Source organism: Hypanus sabinus, chromosome 6 (assembly GCF_030144855.1).
Source record: "Hypanus sabinus isolate sHypSab1 chromosome 6, sHypSab1.hap1, whole genome shotgun sequence".
Lineage (NCBI taxonomy): Eukaryota > Metazoa > Chordata > Chondrichthyes > Myliobatiformes > Dasyatidae > Hypanus > Hypanus sabinus.
In genome coordinates, this window is record NC_082711.1 from 171,857,460 (window position 1) to 171,878,875 (window position 21,416).

Sequence of the window (21,416 nt, forward strand, 5' to 3'; positions counted from 1 at the left end):
ACAACCTAAACCCTGTCCACACATAGATCAGTCTGCCCATAACCCAAACCCAGTCCATACATAGATCAGTCTGCCCACCACCCAAACCCAGTCCATAGATCAGTCTGCCCAGAACCCAAACCCAGTCCATAGATCAGTCTGCCCAGAACCCAAACCCAGTCCATAGATCAGTCTGCCCACAACCCAAACCCAGTCCATACATAGATCAGTCTGCCTACAACCCAAACCCAGTCCATAGATCAGTCTGCCCAGAACCCAAACCCAGTCCATAGATCAGTCTGCCCACAACCCAAACCCAGTCCACACATCAATCAGTCTGCCTACAACCCAATCCCAGTCCATAGTTCAGTCTGCCCACAACCCAAACCCAGTCCATACTTAGATCATAAGACATGGGAACAAAATTAAGCCAGTCTTTGGAATGTGGGAGAAATCCCAGAGACAACCCATGCGCCATGGGGAGAATATACAAACTTACGGCGGGAATCGAACGTAATCAGAGACCCCTGGCTCTGGGAAGTGACTGGAGCACCACTAGGCCACCTTGCCACTTTCCTTATCGACCATATTCCACAAACTAAAGTTTGAAATGGGTGAAAGGGCCGATTTCCATGTTGTATCATGTATGAGGCTTCAGCCCTCCGACCTACCCTGCACCCCTCCACTCCTGATCCATTCTTCATTACCTACTTCCTCAGTCTGTGCCCACTACCAACAGGGTACCAAGCTGTGCGAGTCTCTGTCACCTATCCCTCCCATTCGCTTTGCTCTCTTGTTGGGCATCACCAGCTTCACAATGGTCAGTCAGGTGAACACAGAACGCTGCAGGATCTTCAGCCCACAATGTTGTGCCAACCCTTCCGAGAGGTCAATCGAACCCTCCCTTCACAAACAGCCCTCTATTTATTTCCCTAATGAATCTGCCTCTATCATCGTCGCTGGCCGTGCATTCCATGCACCTACCACTCTCCGTGTAAAGAAAACCTCCACCACCCCTCACCCATACTTTCCTCCAATCACCTTAAAATTATCTCGTATTAGGCACTTCGCTCCCAAGGAAAAGTCTCTGGCTGTCCACTAAATCTATGCCTCACATCATGGTGACTTGTGCCCAAGTTTGCAGGCAATAGGTGAAGTAGAGAAGCTGCAGGAGGACCTAGGAGAATGGGTGAAGAACTGGCAGGTGGAATACAGTGTTGGGAAGTGTATGGTCATGCACTTTGGTAGAAGAAATTAAAGGGTCGACTGTTTTCTGAACGGAGAGAAAATTCAAAAAACTTGGGTGCAAAGGGGCTTGGGAGTCCTTGTGCAGGATTCCCTAAACTTGCAGGTTGAGTCAGTGGTGAGGAATGCAAATGTGATGTTAGCATTCATTTTGAGAGGACTAGAATTTAAAAGCAAGGATGTAACGTTGAGGCTTTATAAAGCATTAGTGAGGCCCTACCTGGAGTATTGTGAAAAGTTTTCAGTCCCTTATCTAAGAAAGGATGTGCTGACGTTGGAGAGGGTTCAAAGGAGGTTCAGGAAAATGATTCTGAGATTGAAAGGCTTATCATATGAAGAACATTTGATGGCTCTGGGCCTGTACTCACTGAAATTCAGAAGAATGGGTGGGGGAGGGGGAATCTCACTGAAACCTGTCAAATGTTGAAAGGCCTTAATAGAGCGGATGTGGAGAGAATGTTCCCTGTGGTGGGAGAGTCTAGGACCAGAGGGCACAGCTTCAGAACAGAGAGTTCCACTTAAACAGAGATGAGGAGGAACTTCTTTAGGCAGAGAGCTGTGAATCTGTGGAACTGGTTGCCACAGACAGCTGTGGAACCCAAATCAGTGAGTATACTTAAGGCAGAGGTTGATAGACCCTTGATTGGTCAGGGCGTGAAGGCAGGAGATTGGGGCTGAGAGAGAAATGGATCAGCCGTGATGAAACGGCAGAGCAGAGGCAATTGGCCAAAAGGACTAATTCTGCTCCTATACCTTATGGTCTTATCATCTATCAAGTCAGCTCTCATCCTCCTTCGCTCCAAAGAGAAAAGCCCTACCTCGCTCAACCCTTCTTCATAAGCAAAGGCTTCTCATCAAGAGGGTAGGGCAGTGGATGTGGTCTACATGGACTTTAGCAAAGTATTTGACAAGGTCCCTCATGAGAGACTCATCCAGAAAGTCATTAGGCATGGGATAAGTGAAACCTTGGCTGCTTGGATAAAAAATTGGCTTAAAGGAAGAAAGCAGAGGGTAGTTGTATAAGGAAAGTATTCTGCCTGGAGGTCGGTGACTAGTGGAGTGCCGCAAGGATCTGTCCTGGGACCCCTGCTCTTTGCGATTTTTATAAATGACCTGGATGAGTAAGTTTGTGGATGACACGAAGATTGGAGGAGTTGTGGATGGAGCTGCAGGTTGTCGAAGGTTACAAGAGGCAGCAGAGTTGGGCAGAAAAATGGCAGATGGAGTTCAATCCAGACAAGTGTGAGGTGATGCATTTTGAAAGGACAAACCAGAAGACTGAGTACAGGATTAACTGTCAGTTACTTAAGAGTGTGGATGAACAAAGGGACCTTAGGGTTCAAATCCATACATCCCTCAAGGTCACTGCACAGGTTGATAGGGTAGTTAAGAAGGCCTATGGGATGTTAGGCTTCATTAACAGGGGGACTGAATTCAAGAGTAGAGAGGTCATGTTGCAATATTACAAATCTCTGGTGAGACTGCACTTAGAGTACTGTGTTCAATTCTGATCACCTCATTATAGGAAGGATGTGGAAGCTATGGAGAAGGTGCAGAGGGGATTTACCAGGATGTTGCTTGGTTTGGAGAACAAGTCATATGAAGCAAGGTTAGCAGAGCTGGGACTTTTCTCTTTGGAGAGTAGAAGAATGAGAATGGACTTTATAGAGGTCTAACAAGATTATGAGAGGCAATAGATAGGGTGGGTAGTCAGTACCTGTTTTCCAGGGCACCAACAGCAAACACCAGAAGGCATATGTACAAAATTAAGGGAGGAAAGTTTAGGGGAGACATGAGGGGTAAGTTTTTTTTACACAGAGGGTTGTGAGTACCTGGAATGACTTGCCAGGGATGGTGGTGGAGGCTAAAACATTAGGGGTATTTAAGAGCCTCTTGCACAGGCACATGGATGAAAGAAAAACGGAGGGTTATGGGGTAGTGTGGGTTTAGTACTTTTTTTAAGGATTATATGGGCTGAAGGGCCTGTCCTGTGCTGTAGTGTTCCATGGTTCTAGGTGATGCTTATGGGATGGACGTGGATGTGGAAATTCAACAGACGGCAGGGTTTATTGCTCCCAAAGCAAACAGGGTATTAAGTATAAATGGACATTTGATACACAGCGCTGACTTGATGGGCTGAAGGGCCAGTTTTCAAGCAGTGTGACTATGTGCTATAATGTGATGAGATTTTTAATTACTGCTTTAAAGCTTTAATTAGGCGGCACAAAGAAACGTCTGCAGTTCTGGTCACCCTGTTATGGGAAGGACGTGAGGCTGTGGGAAAGAAGCAGAAGAGTTCTATCACAACGTTGCCTGCAGGCACTATGAAGGGAGGTTGGGCTGGTTTTGTTTTCCCTGGAGTGCTGGAGGCTGCGAAGAGACGTGACAGAAGTTTATTAGACCATGAGAGGCACAGATAGGGTAGAGAGTCAGAATCTTTCTCACAGGATAGTGTTGTCAAATACAAGAGGACAGGTATTTAACATGAGAGGGAGGAAGAGCCTAAAGGAGATGCTTGGGACAAGTTTTTTTTTACTCAGAGTGGGAGGGGCTGCCAGGGGTGGTGCTGAAAGCAGATATGACAGTGCCGTTTAAGAAGTTTTTAGATCAGGGGTTCACGGGCCCCTTGCTTAAGTGCATTGGTCCATGGCATAAAAAAGGTTGGTAACCCTGTTTTAGCTAGATCCATGAATATGCAGAGAATGGAGGCATATGGTTCCCTCAGTGGAGGGATACAGACAGAAGACATTTAATTTAATTTGGCATCGCATTCAGCACAGAGATTGCCAGTTAAAGGGCCCCTTTCTCTGCTGTACAGTTCTGTGTTGTAGGAACTGAAGATCCCCATTATCTGGGGTGGGATTCACAATCACATCTGGAGACTATTCTAGTAATTTACCTCCTCAGTAATTGCTCTTCTCCTCTGATCACACTCCTGGCATGCACTTTGGAGTGTTTCACCCAGTGAGAATGACATTGTAATTGCTGTGTATCATTCCTGGGGGCAGAGATGTGCCCATCACCCCCTGGCGCTACTGATCAGTTACAAGGAGACACTGGATAGACTGGGACTCCACTGGATAGAGGATGGGGAGTGACCCTCAAGTTCACAGTCAAAATCAAAGCTAAGTTTACTGCCTATAAAAGTTTATAAACAATACGGCGGGGGGAGCATACTTTGGCATAGTCCCAGGGTAGGGGAGCCTAAAACTAGAGGGATAAATTAGGTTTAAGGTTAGATTAAAAGGGGATTAAAGGGGCATGTTTTTCCACACAGAGGGTGGTGGGTGTTATGTCTTGTAACTTAAAAACATTAAACTAATTCAAAGGAAAACATAAAATTCTGAAAAATGGGTGTAACTTCGTCTTTAAGCGAAACGCGCACGTATCACGCGAAAGTGTGATGATGCATGCAATTAACATGTAAAGGGGGTTTCTTCTTTTTTCTTTGTTACTGTGTATGTAATCAAAATGGCTTCTTTGTTACGAGAGAGTGCTGGGTTAGAATTTACCAATAACGAGAATTGTATTCCTTTGTAAACCAATTGGGATTAATGTTGTTCTTTCTTCTGAGTCTGTAAGCTATTGTGGGGGGGCTTTTGGGGAGATCGGCGCGAGGGGTGAGAGAGAGAGGACGCGATGCTGTAAACTGGGCGAGGAACAGACCCCAAGCAGGGGTCCGAGACCAGGAGGTACTCCGAGGAGAGGAGATGAAGCTAGATGTGCTTGGTTGACCACTTCGGATGGTCCTGAGCTGCGAGTCGAGGAGTTCGGAGGGGATCAAATGGCGGCCAGAAGACTCCAGGAATTGAGCTCCAACGGTTATGTACGAAGTGCTTTGGACTTTGATAAGTTTGGCGCCTTTTCTTTATTTTTTTTCTTCATATATACTGTATCATTATTAATCACTTAGTTATAGTAACATTTATAAATTGTACTCATTTAATCGCATATGGTGTACTGAATATTTTTGGGCGAGGTAGGGACATCACACAGCATCCACACCAGCTGATTACCCAATTTGGCGGGGCCGAAGGCTGCTCCCCCTAGACGGAAACGAGCTGAGCGAGCCTGAGGCGACCCAGGGGGTTACAAGCATATTTTTACATATAACCCATAATTAATTGTTTAAATAAACAAGAATGATTAATCAAACAATATATACAGGATTACACAAATATACCTGAAATATTAGAAACACAGCACTGGCCAATGGGACGACCTGCCAGAGGAAGTGGTGAAGGTGAAGGCCAATCTTGAAAAGGCAGGGATATGGAGAGAAAAGGTTTAGAGCAAGGGTTCCCAATGTGGGACCCACAGACCCCTCAGTTAATGGTAAGGCACCATAGCTTATGAAAAAAAAGCTGGGAACCCCTTCTTTGGAGATGGGTAGAACGCAGACAAATGGGGCTAGCTTGGGAAGGTCTCTAGATTAGCATGGACAAGTTGAGCTGAGGGCCTGTTTCTGTGCTGTGTGTCTCCAGGACCTCACAAAGTAGTTAGACAGAGTAAATCTATGGCCTGTCATGGGAACCCAACATACTTAGAGTGAACAGCTTCTCACCAAGGTTTGATGGTTATGAGGTGAATGTTTCTGAAGAGGAAAGGAGATTCAAGACCGCAGATGTTATAATCTGGAGCAAAAGATAAAAAGCTGGAAAACCTCAGCAGATCAGGCAGCATCTATGGAGGCAAAAGGACATTTGAGGTTTTGGGTCAAGACCCTAAATGTCCACTGAAGGATTTCGAAGCAGCCTCTTCCCCTCTGCCATCGGATTTCTGAATGGTCCATAAACAATATGTTATTCATGTTCGTAGCCTAAGGTAGAAGAAGATGACACAGTTCTCGTTACATGCACACGCAGTTCAACTCTTTGAGTGATTATGCAGAAAGATTGAAGTTAATAACTCATCGGGGTGATTGATGTTCATGGCCTAAGGTAGAAGGAGATGAGTTAATAACTTCAAAGTTTCTGCATAATCACCCAAAGAGTTGACCTGCACATGTATATAACGAGAGCTGTATAACTCATCTCCTTCTACCTTAGGCCACGAACTTATCAATCACCCATCTGTGGACACTTTCTGGTGGTCCAAGATCCGTATGCTCCATGACCTCTGGACTAAGTGTGTAAATGTAGGAGGGGACGATGTTGAAAAATAAATGTGCTATGTTTTCTAAAACTGACGCCTTCTACCCTAGGCCATGAACTTATCAATCACCCCTCGTATATATGCTTGTAACTTTTAGTGATTTTTATGTATTGCACTGTACGGCTGCTGCAAAACAACAAATTTCACAATATATGTCAGTGATAATAAACCTGATACTGATTCTGACAATAAAGGGTTTCAAGCATTCAAAGTACATTTATTATCAAAGTATGTATGCAGTATACAACTCTGAGATTAGTCTTCCCACGGGTTGCCACGAAACAAAGAAACACCATGGAACCTGTTCAAGAAAACGTCAAACACACAATGTTCGATTTAAAAAACAGAACAAACTGCGTGCAAACAGGGGAAAAAAAAACACAAGCAAGCAACATGTAGAATATCAAATATCCAAACCAGTAATGTTCAGTTTAGTTAAGTTCAGCACCGTGCCGCTAGCCAACGCAGGCCGTCGGGACATTCTTCGGCAAAACGCCCCAGTCCGCATCAATCGCCACAATTAAACCGCTGAGGGGAGATAATCAGCACCAAGAGGTGAGAGGGTAGGGCTGAGCCAAAACTGGTGGGTGGTGGGTGGATCCGAGTGATTGCTGGTGAACTGGGCTCCTGAGGCTTCTGAAAAATCGCCCGAACACCAACCCCCCACAACCACAGCGCTATTGATTTTTCAACCACCGCCATTTCACCCTCCTCACCCCACACGGTCAGTCGATTGGAAACCCAGGGTCCAACCAGCCCCAGTAAAACAAGCACTTGTACCTGTCGGCACTGACGAAAACGATCTCGAACTTCTGCCCCGACTCTTTGATTTTGCGATATGTCTCCACGAGTACACGGGTGAGGCCTTTGCAAGGAGGGCACTGCATGGAAAAGTTCAAAGATCAACTTTATTCACCACGTACCGTTACATGCATTAGGAATTTGCTATATTGTGTTGGTCAGAGTGCAACACAACACTCAAAATTTGTAAATAATAAAGATTTACAAAAAATAATTACAGATAAGAAGCTGATAAAGTTTAGAGGTCAAAGAACAAATATGGAATAAAATGTGTTTTTTAATGGGTCCTATTGGGTTTCTTTGTTTTGTGGCTGCCTGTAAACAAATGAATCTCAAGGTATATAGTATATATTGTATATAGTATACATACTTTGATAATAAATGTACTTTGAACTTTGAAATACCAGTACATAAAGAGCATTATAAAACGTAGTCTAAAGTGTTTAGAGTGCAGTGATGGGGTTAATAGATAGTGGTGGTGGTGGTGGGGGGTTCTAACTAGAATGGTTGATGAGATTAATTGCCTGGGGTGAGAAAAGCTTTTAAGATGGTGCAAAGTTTTTGTTTTAACAGCCCTATAGCTTTTTCCAGAAGTGAGTGTTTGGAAAAGGAGGTTTACAGGATGGGTAGGGTCCACAATGATTATTCCTCCCCATTTCTTTGACCTGGACACACACCCGTCCTGCAGTGATGGACGACTGCAGCCAATGACCATCTCGGTTGACCTGACCGTTCGCTGTCATCTTCGTACGTTGTGAGGGGACGCCGCACCACACCAGACAGTAATGTCTGGAGTGAGGATGCTCTCTACGATGGCAGTGTAGGAGAGGGTTAATGCCAGTGAGCGACAGCTGGCCTCTGTAAAACACTTACGGGACATGCATTTCTAACAGCACGCTCCCCGTCACAGATGCCCCCCATTCAGCCACAACTCCATTAATACCCGGCACTTGGCCTCTTGTCTTTGTGTTTGCCTGTACCTTTCCAAATCGAACCCAGACCCTGCCTTGTCACAGCGTCCTGCACTCCGAGATTTATAACCACCCCTGGAGGGGCGAGCTGAATTTCCCATGGATGTTAGATATGGCTGGAATGCATTCAAAGCAAATTTAAACTCCCCCGGCCCTGGCTCAAACTTACTTCTACAGCTGTTGCCTCCGTTACACATACTGCTTAAAAAGAGCAATGCAAACAATTTTGACAGGAAGGCGGCTGGAGAAGCTCTGCAGAGCGCTGAGGGGAAACTGTGGTCGGGAGGTCCAGCTGAGGGATTGATCCTGGTCCCACCTTCCCCCGCTCACCCAGGACTCTGTGGCCTGTGTCCTAGCATGGTACCCACCACCCCCAGCCAGTCAACTACTTCCTCCGAGTTCTCTCAACTCTCCAAGGCCTTGCCCCATCCCTGTCTCTGTAAATCCCTCGTCCATGGAGAGAAGGTGGTAGAGGCGGATGCAGTGACAGCACTTTGGGCAGGTGCGTGGATAGGAAAGGTTCTGAGGGGTGTGGTCCAAATGAAGAGATTAGTGTTGGTCAGCAGGAACAAGTTGGGCCAAAGGGCCTGTTCTCATGCAGTCTAACTCTAAAGATAAAGATTAGTTTTATTTCTCACATGTATATCAAAAACATGCAGCGTAACGCACTGTCTTGTGTCAACAACCAACACAGTCCGATGATGTGCTGGGGGCAGCCCACAAGTATGGCCACCTTTCCAGAGCCAGCATGGCGTGCCCACAACCTACTAAACCCTAGCCTGCACACCTTTGGACTGTGGGAGGAAACCGGAGCACCCGGAGGTAACCCACGTGCTCACGAGGTTTTTGTAAATAAAACAGCAGATGAGTTTTAAACTTATGGGAAACCGTAACAACTCCTTTATTGTCTTCCTTTCTTTTCTCGATCTTTTTGATTTAAAATAAAGTGTGCATACAAACCGGAGGGGAACATCTCTGGGATTTATGTCAATAGCAGTATATACAGAAAATAAACTATCAGAATCACACAGTGTTGATTTACAAAGTATAAATTTGATATAGAATGTATATCTCCTCTTATCAATTTATGAAGAAAGGAAGGACGATCAGAAATTTTTATATAAAAGAGAAAAAAAATCACTATTTTGAACAGAAAAAAAAGGACTGGGCAGTCCATCCCGAGAGAAAAACCAAGAGAAGAGAGACTCTCTGATCAAATCCAAGGTTCTGAAAAAATAGCTGGAAGAGAATCAGAACAAAAATCAGATCATATGAAGATATTGAATAAAAGGTCGCCAGATTTCCTCAAATTTAAAGGATGCATCCAATGTCCTTGATTGTCAAACAAGCCATGAAAATAAAATGCGGTAAAAGTGACGACATCATTATGTCATCACATCGGAGCAGTCTCTTAAGGTGAACCCCAACTCAACAGCAGTGCTTCCACCCACGCAAACTCCTTACAGACAGGAGTGCGAGTTGCACCCCGACCAGTGGTCACTGGCTCTGCGAGGCATTGCGCTGACCACTATGTTACAATGGAAGCACCCGGCAGGGAGACAGGCTATTCGGCCCCTTGGGTCAATCCTGATCCCCGAGCACCCACTGACGCCATTCCCACTGCCAACGCAGGGTTTCTGTCAGCACCCGCACAGGACGGCCTCACAAAGCTCTCTGTAAGCAGCTTGTACGTTCGCTCTGTGACCGCGTGGGTCTCCTCCGGATGCTCCGGTTTCCTCCCACAGTTCAAAGACCCACAAGCCGTGAGTATGCAACACTGGTGCTGGAAGCATGGCGACATTTGCGGGCATCCTCGGTCGCTGACTCTGATTACATATTTCACAGTATGTTTTGATTTACATGGGACAAATAAAGTTAATCTCTCTGATCTCTTAAGTAAAGGGACAGAGAGACAAAGTAGCTAATTCTCCCTGATTCTATAGTTTCACAGTGGCGTTGCAGCTGGACAGGATTGTAAGGAGAGCTTCTGGGACACTGGCAGTTACAGTATTGAGTACAGGAGCTGGGATGTTATGTTGAAGTTGCTTGCGTCATTGCTGAGGACATCGTTAGAGTATTGTGCGCACTTCTGGTCATTTACATACAGGAAGGTTGTAAATAAGACTAAAAGAGTACAGAGAGAATTTACAAGGATGTAGCCTGGACTTGTGGACCTGAGTTATAAGGGAAAGTTGAATAGGTTAGGACTTTATGCCCTGGAGCGTAGGAGAACGAGGAGAGGTACACAGAATTATGAGGGGGAGAGATGTAATGAGTGGATTCGGGCTTTTTGCCACCAGGTTGGGTGAAACTAAAACGAGAGGTCACACTGCCAGTCCATGGCGAAAGGTTAAATATTTAAGGGAAACCCGAGGGGAAACTTCTTCACTCAACAAAAGTGGTGGATGTTGGTTCGATTTCAACATTTAAAAGGAATTTGGATAGGTACATGAATGGGAAGGGTGCAGGTATCTGAGACCAGGCAGAAGGCCAGGCCAACATGGATTAGATGGGTCGAAGGGCCTGATTCTGCACTGTAGTGCACAATGACCAGTAACCGAAGAGTAACCTGAAGGACAACAGAGGGTACTGGGTACTTGGAACGAGCTGCCCAAGGAAGTGGTAGAAGTGGGTACAATTGCGGCCTTCAATAGAGACTTAGACTGGTAATAATAATAATAGGAATAATAATAATAAATGGTTTATTAATCCCAAGTGGGAAATTATTTCGTTACAGCAGCAACAGGGTACGGACAAGACAAGCTTAGAGGAAAAGTGGTCAAATACAGACAAATGGGGCTAACTCAGTCTGACAATTTGGGCAGCAGAGACAAGATGGGCCAAAGGGCCTATTTTCCGTGCTGTGCAGCTCCATGATGCTGTAAGTGCGAGGAGAGAATCTGGGGTTGAGAGGGAAGCCCTCCACCAGAACCCTGGGCTGGGGTGGTAAGGTGCTGTTGGTACCAGGGGACTCCAATACATGGAACACTTCAGCCCATGACCTTTGAATCTACTCTAATATCAATCTAACCCCTCCTTCCCACAAAGCCCTCCATTTTTTCTTTCATCCATGTGCCTGTTTAAGAGTCTCTTAAATGTCCCTAATATATCTGCCTCTGCCCCCACCACTGGCACTGCGTTTCACACACTCACCACTCTGGGTAAAAAAAATTTCTCTGACTCCCCCCCACCCGCCACCAGACCTAAAACCAATTCCCTTAAAATTATGCCCCCTTGTATTAATCACTGCTGTATTAGGAAAAAGGCGCTGGCTGTCCAGTCTATCAATGCTTCTTAACATCTTATACACTGCAATGAAGTCACCTCGCGTCCTCCTTTGCTCGAAAGAAAAAAGCCCAAGCTCACTCAACCTTTCTTCTTAAGACAGGCTCTCTAATCCAGACAGCGTTCTGATAAATCTTCTCTGCACCCTCTCTAAAGCTTCCACAATCCTTCCCATAATGAGCTAACCAGGTCTGAACAGCACACTCTAAGTGTGGTCTAACCAGACTTTTATAGAGCTGCAATATTACCTCACGTCTCTTAAACTCAGTCCCCTGACTAATGAAGGGTAATGCACCAAATGCCTTCTTAACCACTCAATCATTTTCATGCAGCTTTGAGAGTTTCATGGACATGGATCTAAGATCTCACTTTTCCTCCAGGTGGTGAAGAATCCTGCCATTAACCCTGCGTTCTATCTTCACTTTTCCGGATTGAAGTCCATCTGCCACGTTTCAGCCCAGCTCTGCATCCTGTCAACGTCCCATTGTAACCCCTGACAGCCTTCTACACTATCCTGAACACCGCTAGCCTTACTAACCTATTCTCCCACTTCTTCATTTATAAAAATTACAAAGGGCAGGGGCCTCAGAGCAGATTGTTGTGGGACACCACTAGTCACCGACCTCCAGGCAGAATACTCTCCATAAAGATGCAGGTCCAGCACCTTTGAATGAAGGGTGGGTGGGTGGCTGGGGGATGGTACTGGTGGATACAAAATACACTCTTCAGGATGTTTAAAGTCTTACCCAATGGGCAGAGAAGTAAATGCCAACGTAGCTGCCATCCAGCTCACTGCTGTTCACCACCTGCCCGCTGTTCTTAATCAGAGGGCCGGCCATGACTTCGCCAAACGACTTGGGACCCCAGGGGAACTCGGAGCCTGTTGGAGGCAACGGACTGGGTTAGTGAGGCCGCAAAAGGAAGGAGGTCCACGGTCACCTCGTGTCCTCACCCGCCCGGCGTTACCTACCCATTGGGTCGTCCCGAATGATCAGCTGCCCATTCCTGCTAACAATCCTCCCGGTGCTCCCCTCGATGAAGATGAGCGTGGGGATATTGGTCACTTTGTACTTGCTCCACAGCTTCACCTGAAATTGGAAAATAACATCTGTTCAGCTGAGCTTTTACCTCAGAAAGTCTCCTTCCAAGGCCCCAACATTTACCTCAGAAAGTCTCCCTCCAAGGCCCCAACATTTACCTCAGAAAGTCTCCCTCCAAGGCCCCAACATTTACCTCAGAAAGTCTCCCTCCAAGGCCCCAACATTTACCTCAGAAAGTCTCCCTCCAAGGCCCCAACATTTACCTCAGAAAGTCTCCTTCCAAGGCCCCAACATTTACCTCAGAAAGTCTCCCTCCAAGGCCCCAACATTTACCTCAGAAAGTCTCCCTCCAAGGCCCCAACATTTACCTCAGAAAGTCTCCCTCCAAGGCCCCAACATTTACCTCAGAAAGTCTCCCTCCAAGGCCCCAACATCTCATAGAAGCAGCAGCTGGTTGAATGCCAAGTTGGCGTGGTCTATTATTCATTCTATTACTATTCTATGATGGATTTATTAAGTATGCCAGCAAGAAAACAAATCTCAGGGTTTGATAATGTGGCATAATATGTACCTTGATAATAAATTTAATTCGAACTTTGAACAAAGGTTTGTTCAAATCATTGTTTCAACCTGAAACAGTGATAGTTCCTTCTCCCCAAACAGAAGCTTCTTGACTTGCTGAAATCCTTGAGCAGATTGTTTGAACATAGAACAATACAGCACAGGAACAGAACATTCAGCCCACAACATTGTGCTGAACCAGCTCAAAAGCACATCAAAAACACCCAAACACTAATCCCTCATACCTACACAATGTCCACATCCCTCCACCTTCCTGACATCCGTGTGCCTATCCAAATGCCTCTTAAAAACCTCTAATGTATTTGCCTCCACCACAACAGGCAGAACAGTCCACAACACTGAGTAAAAAAAAACTTACCTTCACATCCGTCTTTCAGCTTCAATGTATACCCTCTGGTATTAGGCATTTCAACCCTGGGATAAAGATACTGTCTATCTGCTCTATCTACGCCTCTCATAATTTTGTAAACCTCGATCAGATGTCCCCTCAGCCTCTACCACTCCAGAGAAAGCAACCCAAGTTTATCCAGCCTCTTGTGCTAGCACATGCCCTCTAAACCAGGCAACATCCTGGTAAATCTCCTCTGCACCCTCTCCAAAGCCTCAACATCCTTCCTATAGTGGGCAACCAGAACGGAATGCAGCATTCCAGAGGCAGCCTAACCAGAGTTTTATAAAGTTGCAACGTAACCTCTTGACATTTGAACTCAGTGCCTGGACTAATAAAAGCAAGCATTCTGTAAGCCTTCTTCACCACCTTATCGACTGTGTAGCTTCTTTCATGGAGCAATAAACTCAGATCCCAAGATCTCTCTGTTTAATGGTCTTGCCCTTAACAGTGTGCTGTCTCCTTGCATCTTGCCCTACCGAGGCGCAACACTTCACATTTATCTGGGTTAAACTCCATCTGCCATTTCTCTGCCCATTGCTGCAAATCGTCTAGATCGTGCTGTAACTTTTACCAGTCTTCTACACTATCCACAACTCCATCAATCTTGGTATCATCTGCAAGCTTACAAACCCACCCGTCTACATTTTCATCCAGGTCATTTATATACATCACAAGCAGCAGAAGACCCTACGAAACACCACTAATTACAGACCTCCAACTCAAAAAGTCCCTTCAAACACCACCCTCTGTCTTCTTGGCATGAGCCAGATCTGAATCCAAATAGCCATAATATATATTTATTTGTGATATAGCACAGTAACAGGCCCTTCCAGCCAAATGAGTCTGTGTTGCCCAATTACACCCCTGTGACCAATTAACTTACCAACGCGGGTGACTTTGGAATGTGGGAGGAAACTGAGAATGTACAAACATCTTACTGACAGGCAGTGGTGGGAATTGAACCTGAGTTGCTGGTGCTGTAATGGCATTACACTAACGACTATACTGCCATGCCACCCTTTGCTTTTCCTTTACATGTTATGCAGAAGTTGAATGAACTTTCCTGTGAACTCTGAAGAGTTTAAAAGTTGCAGGGACTCAGTGAGCTTGAGATGGGGCACAGACAACAGAAGCAGGTGAACCAAATGCCAAACTCAGTCCAGGCAGCCTCCAACCTGACAACATGCACACTGATCTCCCCAACTGCTAGCCATTTCTCCCCCACCCCCTCCTCTATTTTTCTATTCCGCACTCTGGCTCCCATTTTACCCCTTCTCTTCCCCTCACCTCCCTCTGGTGCCCCTCCTCCTTCCACAGTCCAATCTCCAATCAGATTCCTCCTACCTCATCCACCAATCACATCCCAGTTTCCTACTTCATCCCCTCTCCCCCCCCCCCACCCATCCACCTTCCCCCTCACCTTATGTTACCTATCACCTGTCAGCTTTTACTCCTTCCTCTCCCCCATCTTCTTATTCTAGCTTCTTCCCCCTCCCTTTCCAGTCTGGATGAAGGGTCTTGGGCCAAAACTTCAACTGTTTATTCATTTCCAGAGATGCTGAATGGCCTGCTGAGTTCTTCCAGCATTTGGAACGTTATTCTGGACTTTCACCATTAGCAGAATCTCTTGTGTTTATGAACCAAATGAGAGATCTTTCAGGATTTTCAGTGTTTAACAGAGCAGTGGGAAAGTTAATCAGAAGACATCTGTAGGCACATTAAATTGGAGAGACAGAATCAGGTTTATTATCACTGATCTATGTTGTGGAATTTGTTGCTTTGTGGCAGCCGTATAATGCAGCACTTAAAAAATTATGACAAGTCACGTTAAGAAATATGAAATAAGGGAGTACGGGAAGAGGACAAAAAGTGAGGTAGTGTTCACAGTCCAGTCAGAAGTCTGATGGCAGAGAGAAAGAAACTGATCCCAAAAGATTGAGTGTGTGTCTTCAGGCTCCTGTACCTGCTCCCTGATGGTACCAACGAGAAGAGGGAATGAGAAAATGAAGACCAGGAAGACAATGTCTTCTATTTGCAGGAGTCTCATGGAGTCTTGTATCTGACTGCTTCACTCAGCTTGGCTGCTTGTCCAGACTACAGAACAGGCACTTCTTCATGAAGCATTTGATAACAACTCGTTTGATAACGAGTCCGATTTTGATAACAGAACCCTCAGTATACCTAAACAAAAAGCCCATTGGGAAATGAAGCTGCAAGTCTAAGATTGTGGTTTGTGCCAAATTAACATTTAGTTATATCACAGATTAAGCAAGAATCCAATATCAGACGCAGAGGCCCAAGGAAATTTGGGGGTCTGTACACACTGGCCGGTCACAGGTATGTAAGGAATGCTGGCCTCGAGTACCAGACCCTGATCAACCTAGCCTGCCTCTGGGGCACCTCCTGATTTAGTGAGTGTGCCTGCCTAGACGGATAGGTTATGGGATTGGCAGCGAGTGGTTTGGATGCACAAGTTCAAATCCCTCCATGGTAGATGGGAACTTTTAAGTACAATACCTTTCCTTTCAGAATAAAGGGAAAGTGCAGAGCAGGCCCATGCTAAGGTAAACACAAAGTACACTGCAGATGCTGTGGCCAAAGCAACACGTATAACAAGCTGGAGGAACTCAGCAGGTCGGGCAGCATCCGTGGAAACGAGCAGTCGACGTTTCGGGCCGAGACCCTTCGTCGGATGCTAAGGTGCAAGGCCATAACGAGGTAGATTGTAAGGCCAAGAGTTCATCTTATCATACTGGTGGTCTGTTCCGTAGTTTTATAACAGCAGGAATGAAGCTGTCCTTGAGTCTGGTGGTACGTGCTTTCTCTTAGACTTGGTATGTCACCAGAGACGCTAGCAAATTTCCCCAGGTGTGCTGTGGAGAGCATTCTGACTGGTCTGGTATGGAGAGGTCACGGCCAGGTGCAGAAAAGGCTACAGAGGGTTGCCAGCTCAGCCAGCTCCATCATGGGGACTAGCCTCCCTAGCATGAGTAATCTTCAAATGGTGATGCCTTAATAAGATGCATCCATCATTAAGTTCCCCCCCACCATCACCCAGGACATGCCTCCTTCTCATTGCTAAAATCAAGGAGGTGGTACACGGACCTGAAGACACACACTCAGCGTTTTAGGAACAGCTTCCTCCCCTCCGCCATCAATTTTCTGAGTGGACAATAAACCCATGAACACTACCTCACTATTTTTGCTCTCCATTTGCAATACTTATATTTAAGTTTTTGTAATGCAGTGTATTCTGGTTATTTGGGCCATCGATGAATCAGGGCAGCAGCTTATTTGGGACAACTCTTAAAGAGCAAAAACTAATTGAGAATGCAGCTGGGATTCCATTTATTTGCAGCATGATGCCACTTAACTGGGGCAGGAGACCATTGCTGAACAGTTTTTAACGAGCAACAGACTTACGGTAAATAGTTTTTAAATAGCGTCAGTTGTGTGCTGTTTGGGCCGATAGATGCTGATTCAAAAAGCAGTGACTTTGATCATTTTGTTTCTTTTATTTCCACTTGGAGAAAAAAAATCAGACTCTTGCCAAGATGCCATGAAAAGATTTGACACCAGGCAAAGAAAATCACCTAACTGAAGCAAATGAATAGCCATCCGCCTACCAGCACTGATCATCAGCTGATTGAGACAAATGGAGTGCCGACATCTACATTTGCTTGAGAAACTGTGAGAAGAATGGGAGTTACACGAGGGACAAAAGGGAAAATCCTGCAAACGGAAGTGCGAAGGCAAGGATCCAGATGTTGTAGTTTTCCATTGTAACTAGACAAGGTGTGTAGATCCGTAGACCAATGTTGAAAAAAACATGTCAGAGGAGCTGGTCGCAAAGATTTTACAGCGACAGATGGCTGGTTATCTTAACAGAAAGGTTGGTGCCACATTAAATTCAAGAACACATGGCGAGAAAGGTAGTGCTGCCGTTTTAAGTGCAGAATCATAAAAAAATCTACAAAACTCCCTGACTTGCTTCAAAAGTTCTGTGCAACTGTTATCTGCAGTGCCGATGAAACAGTCTTGTTATTTTAAATCGTGCCAAGCCGAACGGTTCCCTTGGCTACAAACACTAGCAGGTTCAAAGAAAGCAATGGACCGCAAAATGGATCTATTATCTGCACTAGGTTTCTCTGCTGATTTTGTTCATTTACAGTCAATCTAAAGAATGCAGCAACGTACACTGGAACAGTTCTTCTGTCAATACATTTTTGGTATTAATGCACAGTTTTATAGTACTGCATCATATTACTGTTGCTCTGATTTTTTTCTATATTTCATTTAAATACACAAAGTTTTACTCACTTAAATAGTAGTTTGTTTTTTAATATACCTTTTTAACCATTTCCATGAAACTTTGGCTAAATGGAATAGTCACTCAATTGGGCCAAATGTACTGGTCCTGATGTATATATACGTGTGCATATGTATGTTGGTGTGTGAAAGGTAGGGGGGTGGGTGGGTGGGTGTGTGTGTGTGTGTGTGTGTGTGTGTGTGTGTGTGTGTGTGTGTGTGTGTGTGTGTGTATGTATAAGAGTGAGAGAGAGGGGGAGGGGGAGATAGGGGAGAGAGGGGAAGGGGAGAGAGGGGCAAGGGTGAGCGGGGAGAGAATGTGTAGTAATTTAAAGTTTGTTCTAGGCATTACACTGTAATGCCATTGCAAAGAACAACAAACTTCACGACATATGTCAGTGATGATAAAGCTGATTCTGATTCTGTCCGATGGGGGAGGGGAGAAGAGAGATCGTCCCGAGTGGGAGGGGGTTTTCATTATGTTGGCTGCTGTACCAAGGCAGCAAGAAAGGCCACAATGAGGTAGATTGTGAGATGAAGGGTTCAGCTTTTAGCATCTGAGAAGCACATTCACGAGTCTGATCATAGCATGACCGAGGCCGGAAAATAGAGAAGATAGCTCCAAATCGATGACTGCTGCTGAAGCCATCCCTTCTCCCTGACTGGAACGAGCTCTGGCAGGGAATCCATCAGTCAAGGCAGGGGTTGTGGCGGCTGGGAGTGCAAGCACTCAGAAGGTGCCTGGACAGCCTCCTTCCTGACAGTTTAACTGCCCACCCTAGCTCAGGGTTAACACTGCAGCAGATGGCGTCAGGCATAAATGCCACATGCCAACAGGACAACACTCTCTCATCCTCACCCTTGGGACCCAGTCCACGGGACATTAACGACTGAGCTAAATTCTAAATAAAACATCTGCAAGATAACAGTCGAATATTATTCTGTCCTTGCAGAAGTCTGGTTTCACTGGGGGATTTTGATCATTTTCATCGAGACTTAGAATTACAAACTCTGCAAACAGAAAGCTCACAAAATGATTACACCAAACACAGAAATTATTGATAGATGTGTAAATCCACAGCTATCCCGAGGTGGATTTTAACATTTTAAAGGAGACAAACTTCCCCAGAAACACAGCGTGTGACAGAGCCTGGGGCAATTCAGGCTGAGATGGTATTTCCTCAGTTAAAGAAATCTTAGCATTGTGAGGAACCCATAGTCATCAAGTTAAAAACACAACCATTATTCTTCCTACCCCTGCTGCCGCACTAACTTTACTGAGTTCAGAAACATTTTATTCACCAGTACTCGTTCGTGACAGTAGACACAGAATGGCAGTTCACCGCTTGCTTAACTAACAATGAATAACATTCAGAGGTCTAATAGACTAGCTTTGTTTGTCACGTGCACATTGAAACCGTCTTGCACTCATTGTAAGACCAAAGAGCTGATTGTGGACTTCAGAAGGGGCAAGACGAGGGAACACAAACCAGCCCTCATAGAGGGATTGGAAGTGAAGAGAGTGAGCAATTTCAAGTTCCTGGTTGTCAATACCTCTGGGGACCTAACCTGGTCCCAACATATCAATGCCACTGTAAAGAGGGTAAGACAGCAGCTATATTTCATTAGGCATTAGAGGAGATCTGGTTTGTCAACCAAAACACTGGAAAACTTCGACAAATGTACCTTGGAGAACATTCTGACTGTCTGCATCGCTATCTGGTATTGGGGGTGGTGGGGGGGGGGGGGGGAAGCTACTGCACAGGATTGAAGAAAGCTGCAGAAAGTTGAAAAATTAGTCAGCTCCATGATGGCTACCAGCATCCATAGTATCCAAGACATCTTCAAGGAGCAGTGCCCCAGGAAGGTGACATTCAGCATTAGGGACCCCCACCACTCAGGACATGCCCTCTTCTCATTGTTACCATCAGGAGGGAAGTACAGAAGCCTGAAGGCGCACATTCAGCGATTCAAGAACAGCTTCTTCCCCTCTGCCATCCGATTCCTAAATGGACATTGAACCTATGAGCACTACCTCAATACTTATTTTTTAAAAATTCTGTTTTTGCACTAATAAAAAACAAAATGCTGGCAGAACTCAGCAGGCCAGACAGCATCTATGGGAGGAGGTAGTGATGACGTTTCGGGCCGAAACCCTTCATCAGGGGTGAAGTAACATGGGATGGTCGAGGGGGGATAAGAAGTGTGGGGAGGGATAAAGTGATAGGCTGGAGGGAAATGGGCTAGGGGGAAGGTGGAGAATTATGGGAAATAAAAGAGAAAGAAAGGTAGGGCTGGGGGAGAGATTATAGTGAGGGGGGAAAAGAGAGAGAAAAAGAACCAGACTAAAATAATAGATAGGGCTGGGGGGCAGGGGTATCAATGGAGGTCAGTGAGTTGGATGTTCACGCCAGCAGGTAGGAGGCTACCTAGGCGGGAGATAAGGTATTGCTCCATCGACCTGCGTGTGGCCTCATCTTGACGGTAGAGGAGGCCGTGGACAGACATGTCGGAGTGGGAGTGGTCTGTGGAATTGAAGTGTGTGGCCACAGGGAGATCCCACCACTGCTGGAGGACCGAGTGCCGGTGTTCGGCGAAACGTTCTCCCAGTCTGCAGCGGGTCTCCCCAATGTATAAATGGCCACATCGGGAGCACCGGATACAGTATATCACCCCAGTTGACTCGCAGGTGAAGTGGTGCCTCACCTGAAAGGACTGTCGGGGGCCTGGGATGGTGGTGAGGGAAGAAGTGTGGGGGCAGGTGTAGCACTTCTTCCTTTTGCAGGGATGAGTGCCCGGAGGGAGGTCAGTGGGGAGGGATGGGGGGGATGAATCGACAAGGGTGTCGCGTAGGGAGCAATCCCTGCTGAAAGCCAAGAGTGGGGGGGAGGGGAAGATGTGGTTGGTGGTGGGATCATGTAGGAGGTGGCGGAAGTTACAGAGGATTATACGTTGGATCTGTAGGCTGGTAGGATGATAGGTGAGGACCGGGGGACTCTATCCCTGGTGGGCTGGCAGGGGGATGGGGTGAGGGCAGAGGTGCTTGAAATACGGGAGACACGATGGAGGGCAGAGTTGATAGTGGATGAAGGGAAGCCCCTTTCTTTAAAAAAAAGGAAGACATCTCCTTTGTCCTAGAATGAAAGGCCTCATCCTGAGAGCAGATGCAGTGGAGGCGGAGGAATTGAGAGAAAGGGATTGCATTTTTGCAGGAGACAGGGTTTTTGCACTACTTATTTTAACTATTTAATATACATATATATTATACCTACTGTAATTCTTTTTCTATATTTATCATGTATTTCATTGTACTGCTGCCTTGAAGTTACAATATAAGCCGGTGAAATTAAACCTGATTCTGAAACACACAGTAAAATGCATCATTTGTGTCAATGACCAACACAGTTCGAGGATTGTGCTGGGGTGGGGCAGCCCACAAGCATCACTGTGCTTCCAATGCCAACATAATCAGAGCCTGAATTAGGTTTATTATCACCGGAAAATGTCGTGAAATTTGTTACCTCAGCAGCAGCAGTTCAATGTAATACATAATATAGAAGAAAAAATAAAATAATAATAGAGTAAATCTTATTCAGTATACTTCATATATATGTATATTGGATAGATTAAAAATCATGCAAAAACAGAAACACTATATAC

The 21,416-nt window shown here is 45.6% G+C and overlaps 1 protein-coding gene across 13 annotated transcripts in view; it reads right to left on the reverse strand.

Moving 5' to 3' along the window:
- The window catches only part of nxn (nucleoredoxin), a 173,145-nt gene that overhangs the window by 82,693 nt on the left and 69,036 nt on the right, over window positions 1-21,416 (reverse strand). For all 13 annotated transcript variants that reach the window (XM_059973546.1, XM_059973547.1, XM_059973545.1 and 10 more), the window contains exons 2-4: window positions 12,406-12,523; window positions 12,182-12,315; window positions 7,159-7,259 (exon numbers count right to left, since the gene is read on the reverse strand). In XM_059973546.1, the coding sequence (XP_059829529.1) occupies window positions 7,159-7,259; window positions 12,182-12,315; window positions 12,406-12,523 (353 nt within the window). The remainder of the gene's footprint in view (window positions 1-7,158; window positions 7,260-12,181; window positions 12,316-12,405; window positions 12,524-21,416) is intronic.